At 39.1% G+C, this 27,764-nt stretch overlaps 2 protein-coding genes across 4 annotated transcripts; both read left to right on the plus strand.

Annotated features, from left to right (window-relative positions):
* Window positions 1-1,105: 1,105 nt before the first annotated feature.
* On the plus strand, window positions 1,106-6,485 carry LOC133531975 (uncharacterized). The gene is made up of 4 exons (XM_061870431.1): window positions 1,106-2,558; window positions 3,420-3,491; window positions 4,683-4,736; window positions 5,346-6,485. The coding sequence occupies exons 1-4, from the start codon at window positions 2,468-2,470 to the stop codon at window positions 5,456-5,458; spliced, it is 330 nt and encodes a 109-aa protein (XP_061726415.1). The 5' UTR covers window positions 1,106-2,467; the 3' UTR covers window positions 5,459-6,485.
* Window positions 6,486-10,892: 4,407 nt separating this feature from the next.
* On the plus strand, window positions 10,893-27,019 carry LOC133531976 (uncharacterized). 3 transcript variants are annotated; one of them, XM_061870434.1, is made up of 4 exons: window positions 10,922-10,970; window positions 11,382-12,115; window positions 18,048-18,174; window positions 19,528-20,399. In XM_061870434.1, exons 2-4 carry the CDS (start codon window positions 12,037-12,039, stop codon window positions 19,688-19,690), a joined length of 369 nt encoding a protein of 122 aa, XP_061726418.1. In that variant the 5' UTR covers window positions 10,922-10,970; window positions 11,382-12,036; the 3' UTR covers window positions 19,691-20,399. The 3 variants fall into 3 exon arrangements, 2 of the variants coding, with proteins under 2 accessions (XP_061726417.1, XP_061726418.1); XM_061870433.1 differs by having other exon boundaries at window positions 10,893-12,115; XR_009801627.1 differs by lacking the exons at window positions 10,922-10,970; window positions 11,382-12,115 and adding an exon at window positions 24,319-27,019 and having other exon boundaries at window positions 17,881-18,174; window positions 19,528-21,211.
* The last annotated feature ends 745 nt before the right edge of the window (window positions 27,020-27,764 follow it).

A 27,764-nucleotide genomic window follows, 5' to 3' on the forward strand; every position in this document is an offset into this window, starting at 1 on the left:
ATCAATCCGACCGTCTTTTTTTTATGTTTGTTACCTCAGAACTCCGTCATTTCTGAACCGATTTGGAAAATTATGTTTCAGTATAGGTACTATAGAGTCTGTAGTTGGTCCAGGTGTTATAGAAACTCAATTTTATTGGATCTACGAGGAATCCAGGGAACTCCTCAAATCTTATAGGCATACATATAGCGATTTCAGTATTTTCATCAACAAACCAAGCATTTTCATCCAAAACAGTTAGTGTCATTTGATGAAGTGGAACTGCTGATGATGACCAGAACGGGACTCTTTAACAACGCATATTTCACTTTTTGCGAGTTGTCCTCTTCGTTATGATTGTTAAGCAAGTAAGTTCTGAAGGAACATTTGTGATTGCATGTAACACTACAAAAAGTTATACTCTACCACACAATCATAAGATTCATAAGTAACCATGATGAGCTCAACGGGGGGGGGGGGGGGGGGGTTTAGGGTCGGCAACACGCATGTAACTCCTCTGGAGTTGCAGGCGTACATAAGCTACAGAACTACTGCTTACCATCAGGCGGGCCGTATGCTTATTTGCCACCGACGTATGCTTATTTATGCATATGCATATGCTTATTTGACACAGACGTAGTATAAAAAAAAGTACTACATGAGTCAGACCAAGCTAAGTTAGCAGCGATTTTGATAGCCCAGCCTGTGCCAGTGTTAAGTAATCGCATAGAGTACAATAAGTATAGAGATGAAATGGTAGAACCGGCAGATGATCGAACGAGATGCTCTTATGGAACTTTCAGTAGGAGTAGCAGAGAAAGCGCTACACAAATGTCTGTTTGACCCAATGGTGGACACCGACGTAGTATAAATAAAATTATGTACAAAATACTTGCCGCTCGGAAAAATTTCAAATGATAATTAATTATGCTCTGTTACTTAAGACGAAATCCAAAATACACACTGTACTATATTTTGAAGAAACATTCAGTTTTAAAAATATGAAATAGGATTGATGCTTATACTACAGTTATGGACAGATGGTCTCTTGGACAGAGTCATGACCTGCACAAACTATATAGAGATACTATACGCATGACCAGGGCCGAACTGCGAAGTTCCGTCCGGATTTTTGTGCAAACAGGATCTCGATGTATAAAGTTTCGCACTTCGCACGAAGACGCGGAGCCACTGTGTTATACCATACGGTTTTTGTATACAAATATAGATTCTGCAGTACTAAACTAAAAACCGCAGCACCGGACGTCGCTGCGAAGTGCTGCAGTGTGACATCCGCCTTATAATACAGGCGGATGTCACTTTTTGAATTTCGAGCGCTCGGTTTCGTGTAATCTCCCTCCCTCTACATTTTAATAATATTTATATCATAGGTAGAACGTTGTGATTATAAGCTCTTTGAATATCTCCATACCAGGCATTTCAATTCTAATTAAATTGAAAATGAGTGGTCAATACCACTAGATGTCCATTTTTTAGTGCTGGTATTTCATAAATAGCTTCGCCGTTTTCCACAGATATTCGAGTAACGATATCGAGCGCTCGAAATTTAAAAATCGGCCCGCAGGCCTGAAACTGGCTCACGCATGCTGTATATCAAAGTAAACGCGATAACAGTGATTTCTACGATACTTAAGTATTCAATTAAAAACTAAACGCATTATTCTCTCTCGGACAACGCCGTCCTCGAAACGTCGGAGGTAAATTTTAAAACTGAATACGCGATTAAGTCCAGTTTGTGTTAGTTAATAATGTGTATAAATCGTGAAAGTTTAAATCAGTGTTTTGTAAACGCATTATGCCAAAAAAATCTATTTTACGCCAAAAATACCTTTACATCGTTCTGGATAGCTTCGAATTACTGGATCGATTTTTCAAACATAGCTAAGAACAACCGCAAGGAAACTCGCTTTCACATTAATAAAACTCATCGAAATCAGTCCATCCCTTTGAGAATACTTTTAGAGCTACGATGCCACAGACAGTCACACAGCAGACATTGGCGTCATACATATTACTACGGAAGGTGGATAAAGGAAATAAATCTCCATGTACCAAAAAGTGTCATCAAAAAACCTTAAATAGGTGGCGCTACAATACCTAGAATACTTGAACAAAAAAATCAAATCATGGACAGCGCACTTCACTCCGTCGATAGCGCCTAGGTTCTTAGCTACTCTAGCGCTACTCTGGAGAGATTTGGAACTATTATTTATAGCTGACAGCTGGACACTTTTGCAACAGTTCTACCATAAGAGATGTCTCTTCTCTTAATTCCACACTCCATACATATTACTTATACACACCTCTTTTCCGTCAAAGTTACAAAAAGGCTACCTTTTACTACCTTCTTCTGTCTTTATTGAAAGAACTTTAACTTGTTCATGACTATTTGTGTCAGTTGACGTTTACACTACTCGATACTCATATTTGATTATTGTTTTATAAGGGTATTTGGTATATTTTGATAATGCTTATTCAAGTTCTACTGGTTTGTTTAGACGCATTTGTTCAAGCAAATATAAAGAACGATATTGGGGATATTCCCTATGAAAATCCTGGTAGGTATTTTATCGTTGTCAATAGTCCAGACGAATTGGTAGTATCGGTAAAGTACCGATTTCAATCCTAAGGCAACGTCTAACCGGCGACGATTAGCTAGAAGCGAAAAGCGAGTAGCGTAGAGGGATTACACGACCCGCTTTCGCTTGATCGCATAAAAGCCGTCGGTACGTGATAGTGTAGTGTATATAAGGCCAAATTATTGTACCTATGTTTTACGAATAAATTATTATGATTACGTGCCTCGGCGAACATTCCCGACGCGCTACAGAACCGTGTAAAGCCCAACAGGACTCTGAAGGCACTGAAGGATACTCGATACGAAGAGCATTATAGGCTTTCAGCGTAATTGACCCATAGGCTACCCGTGTAAAATACTTGGCTTTTTAGAATACTCGAAGAAAGACCAGCCATTCCAGCGATATTATTTACACTAACATATCCTTTCTTAATGGAGCAGAACGCTTCATGTAATTCATCATTTAAAGAATATGTACGTATTCTTCAACGGTTGAGGCTCTGCGTTTTCAGCTTTAATCTTCCTCAAGAATCACTCTATAGATAGCCTATGGACGCCATTCCATAGGCACGGAGACAGCTGAGCATCAGGCGGGCCGTATGCTTGTTTGCCACCGACGTGCTTTAAAAAAAAGGAAGACCACATAAAAATCCGTTCAGTATTTTTTGAGTTTATCGCGAACATATTAACTGAGAAGTACTGAAACACCGCGAGATTTTTCACCAATTTTGGCCACATTAAGAATTTTCCCGCCAAGCTTTCTTCAATCAGCCAATATGTATCTTCAACGGTGAATGCTCTGCGTCATCAGCCAGCATCTCATATAGCTTTTGTGTTCCAGCGACCCCGGCAGCTTCCCCCGGAATGCCCGCAATCCCGGACAGTGATTATGGCAATATTCCGTATGATAAAGGTAATTTCATACAACGTACAATTTACTAAACTAGCGGCTGTGTGAGCTGTAGACCTCGCGATAAGATCGATAAGCTTAAAATATGTAAAAACAAAAAAAAGGCTTACCCAATCTGTCAGCGCTGTATATTATGGAGCTCTGTAAGCTTGTACGGCAATATCCTGATTTATATCCGCCAAAAACCAATTTTAATAGTGATAGCCTCAATAAAATATTTGTGCATGACGTTCAGTACCCCTAGTGTAACTGTGATCGACATCATAACGTGACGAACGCGTTTGCGTTAAGTGTCATTTTGTATAGGATTTTGAGTTTCCAAAACGTCCCGCTTGGCGCGCTTTTCGAAATTCAATACAAAATGAGACTAAACGCAAACGCGTACGTCACGTTTGGAAATCGAATTTATTTACACTACGGGTACAGACTCCTGTTGGTAAGTGGAGCAATGTTTTTGAGATTTACAACTCCGGCAAAGATTTACAACGCCTTACGAACCGAAATTAAATAAGTCTCTTTCGCCTACTAAATAGTTTTATTCTAACCTAGTCTAAAGAAATATCTTTTTGAGCTGTGCCGAAATTAAATGTAAGATAAAATTAATCGCATGCTACATAGTTTATTATAATTAATCGCATGGTAAAATTGTATTGAGACCAAACAACATGTAAAAAATGTACCATCTTATGTCAACATACAATTTATGGCAGATAAATGAATTGACATGAAATGTCTTAAGTGCCATTGACCGCAATGGCACTTAAGTCCTTTATGCCAATTTCTACCATTTTGAACATTTTACAAAACGACAGAACCTGCTTACAAAATTTCGCGAGATTCAGTTGAGAATTGCGCCCTTTAGAGGAAAACATCCGGGCATACGAAAGCAAATTGCCTTGGTCACAAAACGTAGACCTTCGCTAACGCTTCGGTCAAATATATATTAAGTCTGGTAAAAAAAATTTTTTTTGTTACAGTTTTCTGTTACATAATACATATTTTATGAACCTCCAAGTCTTTTTAGCAGTAAGATTTATGTGCGTATTATGCACCTTTGACATATGTATCATACATGACTGTATGTGTTCTAAATAAATAAATAATAATAAAAAATCTCCTTCATGAAACATCCATGTCCAAACACTTAAAACATTCATAATTAATTAAAAAATAATTTATTTTGTTACGTTTCAGTAACTACCACTACCAGCAAGAGCTATGATTATGGCAACATCCCATATGAAGAAGGTAATCCGATACGAAAAAAAAAACATAGTTTATTTTGCTCGAAACAACTACTATGATGATTATACCCCATTTCATTTACCATGGCGCGATTCCACTTGAAACTGCACAAAGAGAACCATAACTTTGATCTATTGTTTTACATTTGCTTCACGAGCTCTGCTACTCAAAACCAGCGTGTGGTCAATTTTGTCCGGCTTTCATTTGAGGGATTTCATTTGAAATATGTAGGACCCCCGCGAAGTGTAGTTTAGTTGGGAAGGAAATGTTTCACTAAGGAAAGATAAATTATCAAGCGGACAAGTTAGGAAATAGACTAGTTAGGAAGTGGTGACTTTAGGAAATAGTCAAGTTAGGAAGTGGACATGATTAGAAAGAGACATGTTAGGAAGTAGACAAGTTTGGAAAGATACAAATTAGGAAGTGGCCAAAGTCGACCGGAGGAGGAATGTGCGTATTATGCAATTTTGAGATATGTATGATATATGACTGTATACATGTGTTCTAAATAAATAAATAATAATAAAAATACATTTCCTTCATGAAACATCCATGTCCAAACACTTAAAACATTAATAATTAATTTAAATAATTTATTTTGTTACGTTTCAGCAACTACCACTACGAGTACCACCAAGAGCTATGATTATAGCAATTTCCCATACAAAGAAGGTAATCCTATACGAAAAAAAAACAGTTTATTATGCTCGAGACAACTACTATAATGATTATACCCTATTTCATTTACCATTGCGCGATTCCACTGGAAACTGCACAAAGAGAACCATAACTTTGATCTATTGTTTTACAATTGCTTCACGAGCTCTGCTATTCAAAGCCAGGGTCTGGTCAAATAATAACACAAGAGAATCAAGACTGGACAGTTACATGTAAGACACGACGCCGCAAAAAAAGTTTGCCGGGTATCTTTTGTTGGCACTACTTGTATTGACCGTCTCAAGTGGAATCCCGCCTTGATAAACGAAATGGGGTAGGTACAAATAAAGTGTTATTTTTGTCCCGGTGTTCGTCTTACCCCGTCTCACCTTATAATTATTAAAATTGAATTGGTAAATTGATTTCTGTAGGTTTTTTTTTTTAGTTATTGTCACAAACAATTTTTAAGAAACAAAAAACCGATTTTCATTTGAGGAAGACCGGTGAAAGAACGATTATTGTTGATTTTGGATTTTATACAATGAAATTAAAAAGACTGCGTCCAACGCTTAATTATGTAGAAAAGGAGGTAACATGTTCTTTTTTTGTCACTGCACCCACCTTGACACATTTCAGATTTGCCCTATGGTTGACTGGTAAGATACCCGCAATAAGGTATTCCACTGTATTAAGATAAATTATTAAATCACTTTTTTAAAAGTAAACGTAATAAATATAAGAGCCTAGGTAGATAGTACCATTTTGTACCATTTGGCGTTGAAACTCTTGGTCCATGGGGTCCCAGCGCGCACAAGTTTTTTGGAGAAATCACGAAACGTCTGGTTGACGTAACTGGTGACCGAAGAGCTGGTGGCTTCCTCGCACAACGTATCAGTATTGCAATACAACGAGGAAATGCCGCCAGCATCCTTGGTACAATGCCTCAAGGGCCTATTTTAGATATAAGCTAGTTATAGTAATCATCTGTATATATCCATCCCGTACGTATTGGGTATGGTGGGATACCAGACACTTGAAGCTCGAAGAAAGGTAGCCTTTCTTTCTTCATTTACTACGAGGTCAGACATATAAAAGGTACCTAGACATATAAGAAGGTAATCCCATACGAAAAAAAAAACATAGTTTATTTTGCTCGAAACAACTACTATGATGATTATACCCCATTTCATTTACCATGGCGCGATTCCACTTGAAACTGCACAAAGAGAACCATAACTTTGATCTATTGTTTTACATTTGCTTCACGAGCTCTGCTACTCAAAACCAGCGTGTGGTCAATTTTGTCCGGCTTTCATTTGAGGGATTTCATTTGAAATATGTAGGACCCCCGCGAAGTCTAGTTTAGTTGGGAAGGAAATGTTTCACTAAGGAAAGATAAATTATCAAGCGGACAAGTTAGGAAATAGACTAGTTAGGAAGTGGTGACGTTAGGAAATAGTCAAGTTAGGAAGTGGACATGATTAGAAAGAGACAGGTTAGGAAGTAGACAAGTTTGGAAAGATACAAATTAGGAAGTGCCCAAATTCGACCGGAGGAGGAGGTTTCTGTGCGTATTATGCAATTTTGAAACATGTATTATATATGAGTGTATACATGTGTTCTAAATAAATAAATAATAATAAAAATACATCTCCTTCATGAAACATCCATGTCAAAACACTTAAAACATTAATGATTAATTTAAATAATTTATTTTGTTCCGTTTCAGCAACTACCACTACGAGTACCACCAAGAGCTATGACTATAGCAATTTCCCATACGAAGAAGGTAATCTTATACGAGAAAAAAAACATAGTTGTTGTTCGAGACAACTACTATGATGTATTATACCCCATTTCATTTACCATAGCGCGATTCCACTTGAAACTGCACAAAGAGCACCATAACCAAGTTATAGGAATATGTTGACCAAAATTCATATAATAATATAATTTAATGTTGATTAATGTAAAAAAGATGGTAACGTATTTTCATACAAATTGCGAGACAATCAAGGACCACTGAGTTACTGTGATTAAGAATATTCACAGTAGTTATTGAATATATAATTCAATATATATTCAATATCGGATTGTAGACCTCGAAAAGGCATACAATAAAGTACCCCGAGAGGTTTTGTGGTGGGCTCTGAAAGAGAAATGCCTGCCTGGAAAGTATGTGGAGCTAATTCGGTCAATGTACAACCGTTGTTGTACAGTCACCATCAGATATATCGGAGGGGCCGAGGTGCTCAAAAATATATGACCACGCAGTCTAGCTCCTTGACAATAGAGGCGTGTTCAGATATTTGTGAGCACCTTGGCCGCTCCGATATCTCTGATGGCGACTGATGTACACGCGTCCGGTCAACTGCTGGCACCACCGACAGATTCAGTGTCACGGTAGTACCAGGGATCGGTTCTGAGTCCCTACCTCTTTCTGCTTATTATGGATGCTCTGTCGTCGGATATAGCGGAGGAGGCACCCTGGTGTATGCTTTTCGCTGATGACATTGTTCTTGTGGGTGAAGACTGACTCGAGGTACAGAGCAGACTTGAGGAATGGCGGCGGAAACTGTTGGCCTGAAGATCAGCAGATCTAAAACTGAACATATGTTCTGCGATTTCGGCAGTTTCTCCGGTTTCGCTGCCATAGACCTCGATGGCGTTACGAGTACATTGCCGGTCTGCTCCGACTTCAAGCATCTCGGTTCGCTCGTGCAGTGCGATGGCGATATTGACCGTGACGTAAAAAACCGGATTAGCACGGGATGGATGAAATGGCGACTGGTCACGGGAACAATTTGTGACGCCCAGATGCCCCTCCGACTGAAGGCTAAAATTTATAAAGCCATCATAAGACCGGTCGCCATGTATGGATCAGAGTGTTAGGCCCTAAAAGTGACGGATGAAAAGAGATTGCATGTAGCGGAAATAAGAATGTTAAGATGGATGTGTGGTCTGACAAGAATGGATAGAAACATATATCATATCATCATATATGAAATTGAACACATATCAGTAAAATGATAAGGATCAAAGTCCAATGGCGTTCTAAAAGTTTTAATCAGTTTAAATATGGCTCTAAAGTCAAAACTGAAGGTTTGCCAGCGAGCGATGGAGCGTAGTATATTAGGTGTTCGTAGAACTGATAGAATCAGAAACACGGAACTACGCTCCAGAACTCGAGTTGTAGATGTAGGCGTCAAGACCGCCAGGCTCAAGTGGGACTGGGCTGGACATGTCTGCCGAATGCATCTCGCTCGTACTCGCATATTAGTCAAAGCGAGATGTATACATAGAAAGTAAGTTGCGCAGACTTTAGCGAATATATTTGATACTAGTAACGCAGTGGTAAGGCTACTTGTAATTTCTATAGTTTTTCTAACACTTTAGCTTCATATGTGCGTGTTAGGAGTTTTCTTTATATTGGGTCATTACCTATGAAATTGGCGTTTTTGTTCATAAGTCATTTAGTCATGTCATAGTTTATTTATTTTAATAGTAACTTCGAAGTATTTTTTAATTTCATTTGGGCACTACATAACAACGATTTTACATACTATTATTTGCTACTTTTATTGTTTTATGTATTCAGAATACCGCCCTGAAAACAGCTCTTTTCATGTGCTGCCGGCTCCAGTATTTAAATGACTTATATTTTTCTGACGGCACAGATTAAAAAAAAATGTGAGATAGAAAATGTGCCTTAAAAATGTCTCAGATTACTGGCAAAAATTTGTTTGGTTTGAAAATGTCATCACAAAATAATCCGCAAAATTCATTGTATGAAAAATCGAATTTCGTTAAAGTTCTCCATACAAAACACCAATTTCATAGGTAATGACCTAATATTATGTTATTCGTCTTTTGCAGTTGCCTTGAAGCCTCGCGTTGAAGGGGACTACGGTGACATCCCATATGAAAGAGGTAATCAATCTCGTTATAATTCAAAACTGTTTCTTATATGTGACATTATCTATGAAAAGGGACCTTATTGTCGGTGGCGCTTACGTCATTATCAACGATGCTCCCATATTATAAACAACGCCGCGCTACGCAGTGCGGCGTAAGCGCCATCGACAATAAGGTCCCTTTTCATAGATAATGTCACATATTATGTTAAAGATACTCAGAGAATTTTATTATTCAGTATAAAAACACGATATAAATTTGTATTTCAGACTTATACGTATTTTAAATAATTATCGTCAAACATAACATAATAATGTACATATTTAGTAAATATTATTTACATTAAATTTTTTTTAGAAATATAAATTATGGACAAATTATGTATCGACGTCAAATTCAGAGTAGGTACAGTTCGACCAAGCTAAGTTGGCACATATTTTGGTAGCCCATACTGTGGAAGGGTTATTTAAAAGTCATAGTTTGTTGTTAAAAATAACACTCGCATACACTGGGCTATCAAAATTACTGCCAATTAAGCTTGGCCTCTAGGTATTTGTGAGATATTCTTTAACGCTACGAGTATACAGTGTGAAGTAGTACTCACCTGGCAGTTGGCAGATGTGAAAAAGTATGAAAATGTAATTCCATGAAAGTTTAACATCGGGGAGACCGATATCTTTGCTCGGAAAACATAAAAAAAACTAGATCGATTTTTCACCTTCAAATATAGCAAATTTCATCGAACTCGTTAGAGCCGTTTACGAGATCCCCGAAATATATTGGTTTAAAGATTATTTATTGTCATAAGAACGTGTACAATTCACTTAAAATTAGAACTTATATAAATATACAAGAATAATTGCTCACTTAAAGGAATAAGATAATTTTCCCTAGAAGTGCGTGGTCGCTTGTTGCCTCCACGTATTTTGCATCTGCACATATGCAGTTAAAACATTTTTACATGTTTTATTTTATTCGGAAAACCAACAGCTTAAGTAAACTAAAACTAGGTTAACATAAATATGTATCAGAGAAGCCAATTACAGGTTTCCACGGACAGGATACAAAGGTAGTCATATTACAGGTTAGCACAGAATTAAAGACTTTACAAACGCCAAAACATGCTATGAGAAAAGAATGAAGTATTTGTTTCTTATTTAAATCAATAATTAAATTAAACCTATGCTAATCTTCTGCAGGCAGGGGAGCAAAGAAACTAGATGTCATGAGGTTTTTAATTATAGCAGGTTTCATTAGATGTAAATCCAGTTGATCGTTGCTATGACACAGTTCATTCATTGACCTCGGATTGATATCAACCATTATAATAATTTTGGTAAATCATCTCTTTGTTTTAATAGTTGTGGGCCTAACTCCGCGCATTGAAAATGTCAGCATGGATATTCCAGGTAAGAACATCTAAAAAAGTTACCACTTTTCTACTTTCCATCTCCTCGCAACTGTCGTCGGGCGATGAATTTGCCACCGCGCCCGACACCAGCGAGTCGAGCGACAAAAATATTTCTTAAAGTACACTGAAATGTACTGTATTTGTTTGCATTGCTCATTTTGTCTTTTTATTATTAATTTTGGTAAATCATCTCTTTGTTTTATTAGTTGTGGGCCTGACTCCGCGCGTTGAAAATGCCAGCATGGATATTCCAGGTAAGAACATCTGAGAAAGTTACCACTTTCCCACTACCACAATCCATCACAATCTGAGGGTCTACCGCAAAACAAGAAAATCTAAATTTTGTTGTCTAACCTCTCTATCACTCTTGCATATTCAAGCGATGAAGAGGCACATAACTAAATTTCAATTATCCCGTTTCCCGGTAGGCCCTTTGTAAACAAACCGCCTTGATGCATCAATGTCCAATTTTATTATTTTTGAAAAGTTGTCTAAGAACAGTTTAAGGCACAGTATAATTTACACTATGATTTACGAAAGACGCTTGTGCCGCACTCTGGCGGCAGAACATTACAGTAATACCCCGAATTATTGACATTAGAAATTATCCTATTAAGTATTAAAACTACAGAAATAATTTTATTAAATGAACAAACTGTTTTCAGGAATACTTCTGGACATTTTTAAAGGACGAGTGGTGCCAGGCCTTACTTCTACCACTACTACTACTAAACCAAAGTAAGTTATTTTTTATTGACACTAATTGGGTTTGAAATTTCCTCTGATTGAACATTGAGTTAAAATTCCTTTGATTTCCGCTTAGGAGTAAAGCCAGGGATACACTAGGGGACATATATTCTGCGAGTTCTGCGACACGTGTCGCCAGCGACGTCGAGAGAACTGGTGCGACGTTGCCGGACTTCGCTCGACATGTCTATCGACATCGCGCGACATATGTTACCAGTGAGTGTCATAATTGGAACGATGTCCCTATGGACTTGTGGCGCGATGTCACTAGATATGTCAGGTGAAATCACGTGAGATGTCACCGACACGTGTCGCAGGACATTGATTTTGGTCCGTATTTGTCCTAGTCTATCCCTGGATTACAACAAAAACCAAAGACACCCCTAAGCCAAATGTATACGCTCGTGGGGACCAGATAAAAATACATTACTGATTATCTCTAAAATGGAGTTTATGGCTTTGAGAAATTTACTTAATTTATGCTCAGGAACCCTTGAAATTAACGGAGTTTGAAAAACACAGTGTATGCCACAGTAAGACTAGACGTCTTTGACTAAGTCTAAGGCCATTAATATGTTCAGGACAGAGGCGGCGAACCTGACCGTGCTGACCGTGGCGCCGACCACCACCACGACCACCATGCTCACCACTCGTGAGTACGCCACTGATATTTTCATACTAATATTACTCGTATACGATAATTAGGGCAATCAAATTAGATCTCAATAAATGGCCAAGAGCTTGTCGGGCCATGCTCAGTGTAGGGTAAAAACAAGCAAAGGAAATGCCTTCGCAGCGTTTCATACGTATTTTACTAAGGGCACACTTTTTGCAATAAATAAAAACCGGCCAAGAGCATGTCGGGCCACGCTTAGTGTAGGGTTCCGTAGTTACTCTTCCGTCACAATAAGCTAAACTGGAGCTTGGAGCGTGTGCTTAAATTGTTAACCAAGAGATGAAACGGTACCTTTCACCCGAGTTAAACAAATAGGCAAATTTGCATAATTATCAGTACCTAATTAAAGTAAATCTTTTTACTATGAAGGGAAAACTTTTTGCGATAACTCAAAAACAGCTAAACTGATCATGTCCGCTATAGTTTTCATTTAATGCCTTTCTTAAGCTCTACTTCCACGATTTTTTTCATAGTTTTTGGACCTACGATTCAAAAGTTAGAGGGGGGGGGGGACACTTTTTTTTCTTTCGGATCGATTATCTTCGAATATATTCACTTTATCAAAAAATGTTTCTTGAAAACCCCTATTAGTTTTGAAAGACCTTTCCAACGATACCCCACACTCTAGGGTTGAAGCGAAAAAAAAATTCACCCCCACTTTACGTGTAGGAGAGGTACTCTAAAAAAAATTAAATTTTTAGATTTTATTGTACGACTTTGTCGGCTTTATTGATTTATATATCCATGCCAAATTTCAGCTTTCTAGCACTAACGACCACGGAGCAAAGCCTCGGACAGACAGACGGACATGGCGAAACTATAAGGGTTCCTAGTTGACTACGGAACCCTAAAAAACAGCTTAATTGATCATGTCCGCTATAGTTTTTGTTGTTCAACCTTATGCATTTATGTTTGTTATGTTTAGTTATGTTTAGACGAATGAGAGAAGAAAGTGAGGTAACACAGAACCAATTTGGGTTTATGCCGGGCCGGGGAACTACGGACGCCATATTTGTACTTCGCCAATTGTGCGAAAAATACCTATAGACTTGCACGAAAGAACTTGGTGAAGAAACACATGGTGTTCGTGGACCTGGAAAAGGCATACGATAGAGTCCTCATAAGGTGCTGTGGTGGGCTATGACAGAGAAAGGAATGCCAGAGAAGTATGTGTGGCTTATTCAAGCCATGTATGATAGACCCATTACCCACGTCAGGTCTGAAGCTGGAGTAACCGAGAAGTTCAATGTGGCGGTAGGTTTACACCACCAGGGGTCAGCTTTAAGTCCGTATTTGTTCCTCCTGGTTATGGATGCTCTGACATCGAACATACAGGAGGAAGCACCCTGGTGTATGCTGTTTGCCGACGACATTGTTCTTGTCGGAGAAAATGCACTTGAGGTCCAGAACAGGCTGGGAAAATGGCAAGAAAAGCTGGAAAGTGTGGGGCTGAAAATAAGCAGAACTAAAACGGAACATATGTTCTGCCATTTCAGTGGTTTATCCAGTTTTTCCCATATTGTCTTAGATGGTGTATCCCTGCCAGTCTGCTCCGATTTCCGGTACCTTGGGTCATTGATCCAAAGTGACGGCAACATCGACCGTGACTTGAAAAATAGAATAAATGCAGGATGGACGAAATGGCGACAGGTCTCTGTAACAACTTGCGATCCACGAATGCCCCTTAAACTTAAGGGGAAAATCTACAGGACGATCGTGAGACCTGTTGTGATGTATGGATCAGAATGCTGGGCGACGAAATTGACAGCTGAAAGAAGAGTGCACGTAGCGTAAATGAGAATGTTGAGATGGATGTCTGGAGTGACGAGAAAGGAGCGGATTAAGAATGAGTATATAAGGGGAAATTTGGAAGTAGCACCGGTAGTGGAGAAGATAAGGAGTGGTAGGTTAGCGTGGTATGGGCATTTAATGAGGACGGATGAATGCCATATAGGAAAAAAAATGTTAGGAATTAATGTTGTTGGACGGAAAGCGGATGGTAGACCCAAAAAAACGATGGATGGATTGTGTGGAAGAGGATATGAGAAAGAAAGGAGTGAGTGCTGAGGTAACGAAAGATAGAGGAGAATGGAAGAGAAGAACATTGTGCCGCCCCACATAACGTGGGATAAGGCCAGGAGGAAGAAAAGTTTGTTATGTTTAGTTATTTTGATTATGACATTGACGCTGTTCCCCAAGGATCAACAATGGGAAATTACCTATTCCTATTGCTTGTAAATGACATCTCGGCAGCTAGTAGCGACCCGGAATATGTAATGTTTGCCGATGATACATGTATACTAAACGCCGATACTGTATCTGACTTAAAATACAAAGTAAATGAGGCAGTCTATAATATATCGTTATGGTTTAAGGCAAACGGGATGCTCCTTAACGTTGAAAAAACTCACATCATGCATTTTCAGCTGCGGAACACTAAAAATGAGAAACTCAATATATTTTCAAACAACGTACTCATACCACAAGTACCACAGGTAAAATACCTTGGATTTTGTATTGACGCAGGTCTCACGTGGTCGCCCCATAAAGATGCCGTCTGCAACAATCTAAGCTCAGCTTCTTATGCGCTATCTAGGCTAGCTCCTACCTTATCAGCTGATGACATTAAAAAGGCTACGGCTACTTCCACTCCATCCTGATTTACGGTGTCGACCTGTGGGCGACAGCGGCTGATCGTGATAAGGTGTGTAAGATCCAAAAGCGCGCTGTTCCAATAATTGCTAACAAACCTCACGATCACCCCGCTCGGAGCCTATTCAAAGAGCTTAGAATGCTTACCCTACCTGGCGTATTCATTCTTGAAGCCTGCCCTGCACGACCGGTATCGTCCAACATCGGGTCGTACCCGACTCGCGCGCAGCAGCATGCCCCTGGCAGAGGAACGCGCGGCCAGCACCTGCTGGTCGTGCCGTCGCGGAGGCTAGCTGGTTCGAGGGTCACTCGGTATACTAGGACCTAAATTATATAACTGTCTTCCAGCTAACATAATAAATGCGCCTAGCAATGCAGGTTTTAATAACAACCTTAATTTTTTTTTACTAGATATGGCTTGTTACACAATTGACGAATACCTTGAAAAGATCTCATTGGCCCACTCATACTGTAACTAATCATCATCGGCCTTTGAGTCTATTACAGACTATTCAAACAGTGTCAGGTAGGGCGGCAGTGCTTTTCATGGCTGTGTAGGCCAATACGGGAGCGGCAAACACGACCACAAGCCAGGCAGGTGTAGTGTGTCCGTGGCAAACAGGTGTCGGGCTGATGACGGGTTGTAACTAATAAGTCAATAATTACCCAGCAATAGCTGCGCATATATTTTAAATGTAAACTTTGCTTTTATTAGACGACCGGTTTGGCCTAGTGGCACAGAATAACTAATAGTACGACCGTACAGAAAGTTCACTCCTTCACAAAAGTCAGATTTAGGTATAAAATTATACCTATACTCGCCGCCTGCAAGCAAAATTGAAACTTATAACCGCGCACGAACCGTGAATTTTCTTTGCGCGCCGCAGTTTTATGACCCAGCTGTGAGTGCCGGCACAGGGTTGTCACTTGACAAGTTTTTGTACCCATACCTACTAATTATTTTTAAGGTAAATAATTATGTAGGAATAACAAACGTTGATTCTGTAAACATAAAATTTTTATCCGGAGATAGTATGTCTCATTCTCATCTCACGGAAATATATGTCGGTCAGTTCCTAATATTGTTTCTGGGCAACCAATATTCAATAAATTAAGGATGTCTATTTTAACTTTTACTAAGTAAGGACTCCGGGAACTAAAGAAGAAATGCGAACCGATCGGGCGCCGCCGCCTTTACGCTTGCTTCCAAGACGACGCGCCATAATCATAGTCTAAGAGCTGGCAACTTAATTATGTTAATTGTTAAGTTAGTTTTTTGGACCGATGGGCGTTTAACTGAGTATTTGTAACGAAATGAAATACAAATAGGTAAAAAAATCAAATGTGTCTATTACAACATTATGTTTTAATTGTTTTACTTTTAAGTATTATTTATCCCAAATTTAAAAGTTCGATTATTAAATCTCAGAGTTGAAAATATACAATCTTAATAAATAGTCCGCAGGGAAACCCGAATATGGCAATTACCTACGTAAATGAATCTCTTGCAGTAATTGAAATATTTCACTTCGAGGATTTCCGTGTAAATAGTGCTTAAAATTGTGTGTAAATGCAATCCCTAATTTTTGAACGTACTCATTTATTTCCTGAGAAGGCACTCGGCGGCAAAATTTGTTTAACCTCTCGTGCTTCGAGGCCCTCACACGCTAAAAATTCCACTATTTGAACCACTCGCTACGCTCGTGGATCAATTTTGAAATCTTTCGCTGCCTCGGGTCTGAATTTAATAACAAGAAATTAAACAACAACTTTGCCCCCTTGTATAATAAATAACTATTTAACCACACCTATTCGAGGAAACTACAATTTGTTTTCATTGCAACAATTTTAATTACATGTAATAAATATTAATTATATGTAATATTTATTATTCAAAATAATCGTTTAAGTATTATTAGTCTATCCAACAAGCTAATTAACGCGTGAACAACAAATCAAAATCTAATTACGTTAACTCTATAGAGGATAAAATGCAACTTTACTCACTGTTTTTAAAGGGTAAAATCAGCCTGTACGAGCGGGTGTGGTGAAAAATATGTTTTGTTGTGTGAATGTCGAAATGATTGAAAAGAAAGTACGATTCGTGAAAAGGTCACTACCTCTTAGACTATATCAATCATCAACCTACTTGACGACGTAATTATAGGTACCTTCTTGTTTAACATTTTGTGATACATTGTTGTTGATATATGTGTGTACCTATAAGTTATTCATAAGGAATAATTTAGTAGGTGCTTAATAGACCTTACCCCCAGGCTATTGAAAAATTCTTAGAAGTAGGTATTTACCTAGGTAATTCATTTTAATTTGGTCTAAAGCGCTTTAGTTTTATGCAAACAAAACAAATCAAAATGTTATCGAATTTGATTAATGAGTATTTATGTTATGGTTTAAAGTTTAAATTCATCAAAATGACTTAACTTTCAATATCGTCCAGAATTTAAAAAAAATGTTATATCTGGTTCCTTGTTCTTCCGTTTATTCAGACATCAGTAAACAGAACAATATCTTTTATACGGATTAGATCGAGATTTAGGTTTCAAATCCATTGTGTATTTTCAAATATGCGCGAGCGCCACGTGACAGTGACACGACTATCGTGATCGTGCGAGCCGAGCGGCAGCCCGCTGCTATACGCCTGCCCGGGAGGCGCGCCGGCCAAATATACCTAAACTGCGTAGTGACACCCCCCTGCTAGTGGGTAGTGACCCTGCCTACGAAGCTGATGGTCCCGGGTTCAAATCCTGGTAAGGGCATGTATTTGTGTTATGAGCATGGATATTTGTTTCTGAGTCATGGGTGTTTTCTATGTATCTAAGTATTTATAGATATTTATATATTATATATATCGTTGTCTAAGTACCCTCAACACAAGCCTTATTGAGCTTACTGTGGGACTTAGTCAATTTGTGTAATAATGTCCTATAATATTAAAAAAAAAAAAACTGTATTTATAATTAATTATGTTTTATAATAATTCAAATTGTTAGAAATGTGACATACTATAATATATTTATAAATACTTGACATGTAAAATAACATTGCTTTTATTTATTATTTATTTATTATTTATTATTAACATAAAATGATACATCTCAAACAGTTTACACGGTTTGACTGTGGGATCGTGCAGTCTCTACTCTCTTATATTTATATTTATCTTACAATGAAATTCGTTTCTATAATAAATTTCTGATTCTGATTCTGATATTTAACTGTTTATCAATGTTTGCAGTGACTGTCAAGCTTCGAGCAGATCAAGGAAGCATGGAACCCACGGAGTTTTACCAATCTCCTTACTACATAGACGACTCAGAGTGCAAAGCCAGCTGTACCACGTGCACTGACAATGAGGGATACAGGTAATTATTATCTACTCCAAGCAAGCTTTACAGAGCCCCTGACCTCATACAATGCCACTCTCCTGGCATACTCACTCATGACACGACTCAGAATGCGAAGTCAGCTGCACCACGACTACCCCGGGCACAGACCGTCAGGGGAACAGGTGATTAGTCAGCTGCACCGCGACTACCCCGGGCACAGACCGTCAGGGGAACAGGTGATTAGTCAGCTGCACCGCGACTACCCCGGGCACAGACCGTCAGGGGAACAGGTGATTAGTCAGCTGCACCGCGACTACCCCGGGCACAGACCGTCAGGGGAACAGGTGATTAGTCAGCTGCACCACGACTACCCCGGGCACAGACCGTCAGGGGAACAGGTGATGAGTCAGCTGCACCACGACTACCCCGGGCACAGACCGTCAGGGGAACAGGTGATTAGTCAGCTGCACGACGACTACCCCGGGCACAGACCGTCAGGGGAACAGGTGATTAGTCAGCTGCACGACGACTACCCCGGGCACAGACCGTCAGGGGAACAGGTGATTAGTCAGCTGCACGACGACTACCCCGGGCACAGACCGTCAGGGGAACAGGTGATTAGTCAGCTGCACCACGACTACCCCGGGCACAGACCGTCAGGGGAACAGGTGATTAGTCAGCTGCACCACGACTACCCGGGGCACAGACCGTCAGGGGAACAGGTGATTAGTCAGCTGCACCACGACTACCCCGGGCACAGACCGTCAGGGGAACAGGTGATTAGTCAGCTGCACCACGACTACCCGGGGCACAGACCGTCAGGGGAACAGGTGATTAGTCAGCTGCACCACGACTACCCCGGGCACAGACCGTCAGGGGAACAGGTGATTAGTCAGCTGCACGATGACTACCCCGGGCACAGACCGTCAGGGGAACAGGTGACTATTATCTAAGTACTCCGACTCTTAGTGCAAAACGCCTTTTTGATGGCGATGGTGCCATTTATTTATATTTTATTTTCTGAATTAAATAATTGAATTGAATTGAATTGAATTGAATTATGGGGCGTAATCTAAATATCCTTGTTGATAGATGTCAAAAAGTAGGTAAACAGTAACCTTTGCAACAACTTATTTTTACAAAAAAAAACGTAAAAATTCATTTTCAGTGCCAGTTTTACCATGACATTAACTTTTTATGTAGTACAAAGACATTCAAAACTAAGAGAAAAAACAAAAAAAAATGTTTTTGTCGAAATTTACTTACACTCATATAATCATTTTGGCTCCTTTTGGCCTCCGAAGTGCGTGGTTAGTATCGGGTTCCTCGTTTTACACCGTGTATATTTGGAAGTTGCGAACTTGTTCCAGCTATTCTTATTTATTGCAGGGTGTATTGCCTGAACGGGACGACGACCCCAGCGCCCAATGACTTGACTTTGGTAATAATTACCTACTTTAAAATATATTTAAAGTGGAAAAATTCACTGTCTCGGGCGAGACTCGAACTGGCAACACTGGACCACTATTTCATGATCTGCAAATTACGCTAGCGAGACCTCACCCGACGACAGCCAATACAGTGCTGGACAACAAGAATCATACACTTACAACTTGTTTTGTGAAGCCTCGTGTACATTTATAGAACACTTATACGAGTAGTAGCTACATTTAATTAGCTGTATTATCATTAAAACAAATTACATTAATTATTATTGAGTAATTTGCAAAATAAAAATAAACAAAAAATTACTTTCATGGGTTTAGATATGAGGATATTAGATATTATTTAAGGTATATTTTACAAAAAAAGATTGAACTATTTTCGGGTCGCCACTTTCCCGAATGAAGGTTGAGGGAGGCGACGGCTGAGATACGCGTCATGCTCGTGAACGGGTGCTGTTTGTGGAGACCGGACTGTTTAAAGCTTACACGGGCTACATCTTATGTTATAAGTATGTAACACTTTTGAGTGGCATTAACGTGAGACACTTCCTTCGGTTCTTGTCTATTTGTTAATTTCATGTATCATTTATATAATTCAAGCCTTGGAGACCCTTTACATCTCTAAAGATTTTTATTATTTGTTGTTTGTATTTTTATCATAGTTTTTTGTGTAATTCGACATTTAGAGACTGTATGCATCTCTAATAAAGTATCTAATATTTAATTGATTCCATATTTGTAATTGTATTTTGTTATTTTTATGATTGTAAAAATTTGACGTGTAAAAGTGCCCCTGTGGCCTATTTGCTGAATAAATGTTTAAATAATTAATAGAATCAGGCGTTACTTTGCGGAAATCCATTCTAATTGAAGCAAGAAATATTACTTTGCTAATCCGCGAGAAAATAACGTGTTAGTCAATCAGTGATAACCCGTTATACTTACTTGCGTATTTTTACATGCAATTAATGTTCCCACCCTCCCTCCGCAAAAATAAATACGCAAATAAATGTAACAACCCACCACCAAAAGTACAAAACTCGACACGTGTTTCACCTCTCTACGAGGGATTCGCCTCTCTCAGGAGTTTTGTACTTTTGGTGGTGGGTTGTTATATTTATTTGCGTATTTATTTTTGCGGTGGGAGGGTGGGAACATTAATTGCATGTAAAAATACATCCGACAACTGAACTGTTTCAGTTGTCGGGTGTCAGACCGTCAACATCTCCAGCATCTCCTGAGGAACACGTTATTTTCTCGCGGATAAGCAAAGTAATATTTCTTGCTTTAATTTGATTTGAAGTGGGCCGGGAGGGATCGGCCAACTTGAAGCGAACGGTTATTATAAATACATAAATAGACGTAAGTTTCACTGTAATTACATAAAATTAAAATATAATCAAATTAATAAATACTTCCGTTTCCAGATTGTACAAGCGTTCTCAGAGATATCAAGCGTATACTGGAGTTATTGGGAAAGAATGTTCTGGGCCAAAACCTTCAATAACAGCGTTTGGTCAGCGTATCCAGATAAAGGGTGGCCGGTCTGCCCTACCACTACATCGACCACGGAGACACCCTCACCTACCTGGCCACCACATAACCTTACTGGACAAACCATATCCAAGGTAAAAAGAGGGTTCAACAAACTTTGCTACCGAGTGAAACACAATATTTTTGTGCCCACCAGACCATACCAATACGAGGAATAGTTACACTAACTGTAAAACAATACAAATCAAATCCTAATGAACGCTATTATAGTATTTTATGCAACAGTTGTATAAGAAGGGTCAAAAAAGGCGAGTGGCGTGAGTTACAATGTGAGCCGGAGCCGAAGGCGTAGGCGAACATTGTAAAGGAATACGCCACGAGCATTTTTTGACCTACTTATACAACGTTGCATACAATATTTTTCCTACGAGTCAACAAAAATAAATCTTAATTTAGGTAAACAAATTACAGCAAAATTATATAGCCAAGACGCGCGAGCATACCTTGTTACGCGCCCAGCCCGCCCCGGGCCGCGGCCGGCCGGTCAGCGACACCTCCTCGTAACTCATGAGGCCCTGGTACTTGCTACTTGCTAAATTAAATTTTTGGACAGTTTTTTCTCAATTTTGGCCACCGTAGCCTACGGAGACTAACAAGCAACGCTAAGCGGTCTTCGTAGTCTATGGGTGTTGCTATATTACGAGTGTCACATGCGTGTTTCTGACTTATGAAGTAATTATTTTTACTATGCAACCAAATGAATATTTTTATAATTTTTTTTTATAAGTTGGCAGCAATGCACTTAGTTTAAAACTGTATTCGTTTTGGTTTTGTTATGTTGGTAGCCATTAATCGCAGTAACGTTATAGCGATTAAAAGCACTAGAGCTTTTATGAGGAATAGACAATATAGACTTTTCTTGAAACCTTTTATGTATGTTCTTATATTCGTGTTAATGAATGCATAAATGACAGATAACAGTAGAGGAGTAGGAAAAATATGATTCAATATCATCATTTAAAAGTCAATTCCACCAGCCAAAATGAAATGACTCAAAATTTACATCTGATTTGACGACCGTCCTGGGTGGTCGGGCCTAGTGGGCAGTGACCCTGCCTATGAAGCCGATGGTTCTAGGTTGGAATCCCGGTAAGGGCATTTATTTATGTGATGAACACAGATATTTGTTCCTGAGTTATGGGTGTTTTCTATGTATATAAGTATACTGTATTCATCTATTAAGAGGCCGTTATCCTGGTTATCGATTTTAGTAGCAAAAATGTCAAATTGACAGATTTAGCGCATGAAATTGTACACACAGTTGTTAACTATTAGAAATAACAAGTACTGGTTTCTATTAGCACGTCTTGTTATCTTTCATTTTAATAAATCAATTTTTTGTAAACAGACTCACCTAATTAGTAATGATTTTTTTCTGATGGACGTTTAGTTAAACGCGCGTAAAGCAGTGATTTTGTCGATCTTATTTGTAAATTTCGTAAAGTTTCGACTGCTAAAAATGGTAATTTTGTATTACACATATCCTGTACTTCAACTTTAATAAACTACATTTTTGTTATTATATATTTGAAGTAATGTAAATGAAAGTCAGACGAAATCAATTTTCTCCATAAATTACTTCAAAACAAGTGACAATTTCTCTTAAAATTGACTTAGTTTCAACGTAATTTTGATACCTCAACAATCTGCAACATTTGCTGAAACTTTTCTTATACATCATTTTGTATAATTTACTACCATAATTTTTTGATGAATTTTTAAAAAGGTCCCTGCTCGTCACCTATTACCGGGGACGCACGCTTGCGACCTCATTATTAAAAGGCAAGATGAAAAAACGTGCTAATAGAAACCAATACTTGTTATTTAGACATTACGTAACAAAAGGTGTACAATTTCAACGATCTGTCAATTTTAAATTTTTGCTCTAAAATCGTTACCGGGCTCTTAAAGTATGTATACATCATAGTAAAAAACTAAAAGCTTTGCTTAGTTTGGAACTAGGTTGATCTGTGTAAGATTTCCACTAATATTTATTTATTTTACTTTGCGACTCTTGTGTTTAAAATGCAACTTTCTCATCAGTATTTGAAAAGGCCAATTTGAGTTTTAGTTATTAGATCAGTATCGTATCGGAATCATATCTGATAACTCAAACTCGAATTGGCTTGGAAGAGAGCGTTTACCAGCTGGTGTGGTGAAAACATACATAAATAGTTAGGTAGGGTGACTTGTTCATCAGTTAACCACCCCTTTTTAACGGTTATGTCTCAGAAATATCCAATGAATATAAATAACGCGTACCTGTGTACATTATTCGATAGACAATTTACATAGCTACAAATTTGCATTCAAGAAATTTGGATTTTCCTTATAGTTTACACATTACCTATTATTGTGTTTTTAGAAAAAATGGTTTTGGCTAAGTGTCCACCATGTAGGACAGCATTAATAAGCTAGGAGGATTTCTAGAGTTAACCAAGTTGCACACATTTTATCACTTATTTGAATGTTATTAAGTATTTGAAAGTAATAAACCCCACAAATTTAAAAACAAACGCAGTTTTCCTTAATACAATACAATACAAATCCTCTTCATTGCACAACCTCAAAATAACATTTACAGATTACATGAAGACAGAGGTCACAACATGCGGTCGTATCGCTAAAGAGCGATCTCTACCAGACAACCTTTAGGTAGCGGAGAAGTGATAATTACAACGATATACAAATAAAATTCTTGAAAATCAACGTTTTGTACTATCACCTCATCGACCGTAAACATTAGAACATTGTAACATAATCGTCGGCTGAGAATACAATTGTGCCACATTCATTTCGCAAAATCATTTCTTTAATAATTCCTAAAATAACAAAAAATATGCTATAAATGACAATTTATGTCATTCGGTTTATAAAAATATCTTTAAACTATAAATGTTGTGTCATATTCGTATTTTACGATAGAATAATTTACACTCTGTTAACAGAATATTATCACAAAAAATGTGACATATCTAAGTGTTATGTCATACATTGTACGTTTAGAAGGTGGAAAAGAAATAAAACCGGCTCGTCAGGATCATTGCGGTACCGCACCGACGGGACCCAACCATTTGCTGCGCCCTGCAACACTCGACGCTAAAAGTACTACGGGATTCGAGTTTCCATCTACTTAACCAGCATTTGTCATAAAATTCACCATGTGTCATCTTGTCGGCAGTGTTTCGTGTGCGGAATGTATGAGGGCGGCATCCCGCAAGAGGACCACGTGTGCTCTGACTCCTTCCTATCACATTCCTACAGGAAGCACTGCAAGTTCCTCAACAGGCAAGTGTACTTGTATTGTACTTCATAACCCCGTGCCGGCGTCAGTGTATCGTGTGCGTGTTTGAGCTACCTGTCACACTCCGACAGGAAACAGTGCAACTTCCTCAACAGGCAAGTGTACTCGTATTGTACTTCATAACCCCGTGCCAGCGTCAGTGTCTCGTGTGTGTCACTCTCCGACAGGAAACAGTGCAAGTTCCTCAACAGGCAAGTGTACTCGTATTGCACTTCATAAGCCCGTGCCGGCATCAGTGTCTCGTGTGTGTCTACGAGCTACCTGTCACTCTCCGACAGGAAACAGTGCAAGTTCCTCAACAGGCAAGTGTACTCGTATTGCACTTCATAAGCCCGTGCCGGCGTCAGTGTATCGTGTGCGTGTTTGAGCTACCTGTTACACTCCGACAGGAAACAGTGCAACTTCCTCAACAGGCAAGTGTACTCGTATTGTACTTCATAACCCCGTGCCAGCGTCAGTGTCTCGTGTGTGTCACTCTCCGACAGGAAACAGTGCAAGTTCCTCAACAGGCAAGTGTACTCGTATTGCACTTCATAAGCCCGTGCCGGCGTCAGTGTCTCGTGTGTGTCTACGAGCGACCTGCCACTCTCCGACAGGAAACAGTGCAAGTTCCTCAACAGGCAAGTGTACTCGTATTGCACTTCATAAGCCCGTGCCGGCGTCAGTGTCTCGTGTGTGTCTACGAACTACCTGTCACACTCCGACAGAAAACACTGTAAAGTCCTCAACGGGCAAATATCATGATTATGATTTACTAATACTATACTGCATTAGGTGTACAGGCCACTGTCCACTCAGGCCTTACACTAAGGATTAAGGTTACGAATGTTTCAGGGAAGGTTGGCACGTGAATGGTAGCGGAGGGTTCTACATGTGGGGCGCCTGGACGGGCGGGTGCTCGCTTCGATTCACCGACATCACCAGTCAGTATACTGCAACCTTTATTTATGTCGTGGCCAGATCATAGAACTCGATAATTTCATGAAATTATACCATTTTAGAATTTATCACTTAGGTTTCACTTTTTATTATGTAGCCAACCGATCTTTTCATGAAATCATTGCTATTCTGTCTTGTCTGGCCACGAGTTCCACCACACATACATATATTAACCTTTTCGCCGCCACGCCAATGAAGTAATAAAGTGTCATCAACGCCACGTCAAAAATGGCACGTATACAAACCTGACCAAAACCACGACTTGATATGATGTCGTGGCGTGTGGGGCACGAAATGTACTGACTTGAAATCACGATTTCACGGCATTAAATTTTAGTGACCAATGTTATAGATTTTGTATATTAGTAAGTTTTTTATATGTACCACTTTGGAGTATTATAAACCTTAATGTAGTTTCGTTTCTTTCAGCCGTGTACCACCAGCGCACGTGTCGGAACAACGTCAACCCGGCTTTGGGCAGCCACTACGTCAGTCGACGGATGGCAAAGTTGGAGTATGCTCTCAGAGTAAGTCGTGTCCCGGCTCAGGGCCGCTCGTCCACGATCCTATTTCGTCACCTTCTTAACTTATTATTATTATTAATCGTATGGCATGCATAAAGAAGGCAATCAAAGTATAGCTTTAAGGTCGCTAAGCCACCTTATCATTTAACTAACTTATCATTTGGTCCACTGTACTGATTCGCCAACATTCCTAAATCGTCACTCATCAACATTCCTATGTGGTCCTTAGTGCTTACTCGTCCACATTCCTAGATATGGTCCACTATGCTGGCGTTATTGGAGGTCAAAATAACAGGCCGAAAAAGCTTTTCAGTTGAAAAAAAAGCAATGCCAAGTAAATATAAAGTGCAGGAGTGGTACAATAATGTTTAAGTGTCAAACCAGAGGCTAACCGAGGGTTAAAAAATCGATCCATCTAGATTTTATTGTTTGTAATATTCGCTTTTGAGTGTTTTCAAATATGAAACTCAATATTCATAACATACTTTAATTGGTTTGGGAGTCTCCAATCCGCATATATTGTGCCAAATTGGCTACGTATGTTGCCACCATAGAGAAATAAGAAGTAAGAGTGCTCACTCCATACATCAGTGTTGGTACCAAAACGCTTATTATTTTCGTAGTTGACACTCGACTCGACAGCTAGCATCGATCGAGTAGTGGAATTATCATTACCGCTACTTGACAATAGATGTCGCGAAGAACGAAAAGTCTAATTCTTATATTATAACCGGATTAACTGGAACTTTATTTTCAACTCCTTCTACTTGTAATATTTATCCAAATTAGCTCCGGCTTTCCAAGCAGCACTGAAAAATACTTTTATTTTGTCGACAGAGAGAGTCAGACGCCTGTCTCGCTTCCCCGACGGCTACTCTCGTCCCTCTATCGCGTGGCATCTCGCTCTTCTCGCGCTTCCACGTGTGCGTCTGCTCAAAGAACTACTGCAATCGTGCTGGACGATTTTATACCGTGTTTCAATGGAGTACGATCGGTTTTGCATTGAGTATACTGGTTTATGGAGTTTTGCAGAGGAAATTGATCTTTTGACCAGTTTAAATGCAAGGTTACGGTTTTAATATATGACGAAACTGCTTTAAAGAGGACGCGTAAGTCCCTGTCAGTCGCAGGATGCTGTTGGGCCTGCTGCGTACCCGCTGCGTGCCTGCTTCGCGCGTGCGTGCCGCATATGTGCGTGCGTGCGTATGTGCGTGCCGCGTGTGTGCGTGCCGCGTGTGTGCGTCCCGCGTGCGTGCGTGTGTGTGGTACTATGATATTGTAATTGGTTTAATAATGGTAAAATAGCCAATTAACCGAATTCAACAGAATCATGTTTGAGTGTCATTATCAGATAAATGTTTTTGATGTGTTTTTGTGGCAAAATAAAGTGATTGACAAAACGCAATATCGACATGTCTGTTATCGATATTACCGTAGCGTTATAGATATTTTAAATATTGTATATTGTTAGATCTTCTTTGATATATTGATCGTTTTATATTCTTTTGGCACTGTATAGTTGTATACTACAGTTTACGTTTTTTTTTAATTTATTTTTAAGTATAAATATATCTGATAAAGAAATTTAGTACCGATTTGTCGTTGATTTGCATTATTGAAATTTCTCGGTAATATACAGCAAGTAGCAGTTACATCTGACTTATCGATAACAGATTTATCGATTTAAACTAATACAAACTCTACTGTTTACACTCACGTGTTTTTAAAAACTCGCGCGAGATGTTTCGGAGAGCCTAGGTCTCCTTTCTCAAGCACTAATGGTGCGAGCAACGTTCACGACGGCCGTGCTTCGCGTACTGCTCCACGCCGCGTCGCACGCTGCGCGCGCGCTGAGAGAAC

This window comes from Cydia pomonella, chromosome 26, assembly GCF_033807575.1.
Source record: "Cydia pomonella isolate Wapato2018A chromosome 26, ilCydPomo1, whole genome shotgun sequence".
NCBI lineage: Eukaryota > Metazoa > Arthropoda > Insecta > Lepidoptera > Tortricidae > Cydia > Cydia pomonella.

Excerpts from the sequence above, each read along its gene's own strand:
- LOC133531976 (XM_061870433.1), top strand. The coding sequence starts at position 12,037 with ATGTTCAGGACAGAGGCGGCGAACCTGACCGTGCTGACCGTGGCGCCG. Across the intron at positions 12,116-18,047 it reads GACCACCATGCTCACCACTC|TGACTGTCAAGCTTCGAGCA; the intron begins GTGAGTACGCCA and ends CAATGTTTGCAG. Across the intron at positions 18,175-19,527 it reads ACTGACAATGAGGGATACAG|GGTGTATTGCCTGAACGGGA; the intron begins GTAATTATTATC and ends TATTTATTGCAG.
- LOC133531975 (XM_061870431.1), top strand. The coding sequence starts at position 2,468 with ATGCTTATTCAAGTTCTACTGGTTTGTTTAGACGCATTTGTTCAAGCA. Across the intron at positions 3,492-4,682 it reads CAATATTCCGTATGATAAAG|TAACTACCACTACCAGCAAG; the intron begins GTAATTTCATAC and ends GTTACGTTTCAG. Across the intron at positions 4,737-5,345 it reads CAACATCCCATATGAAGAAG|CAACTACCACTACGAGTACC; the intron begins GTAATCCGATAC and ends GTTACGTTTCAG.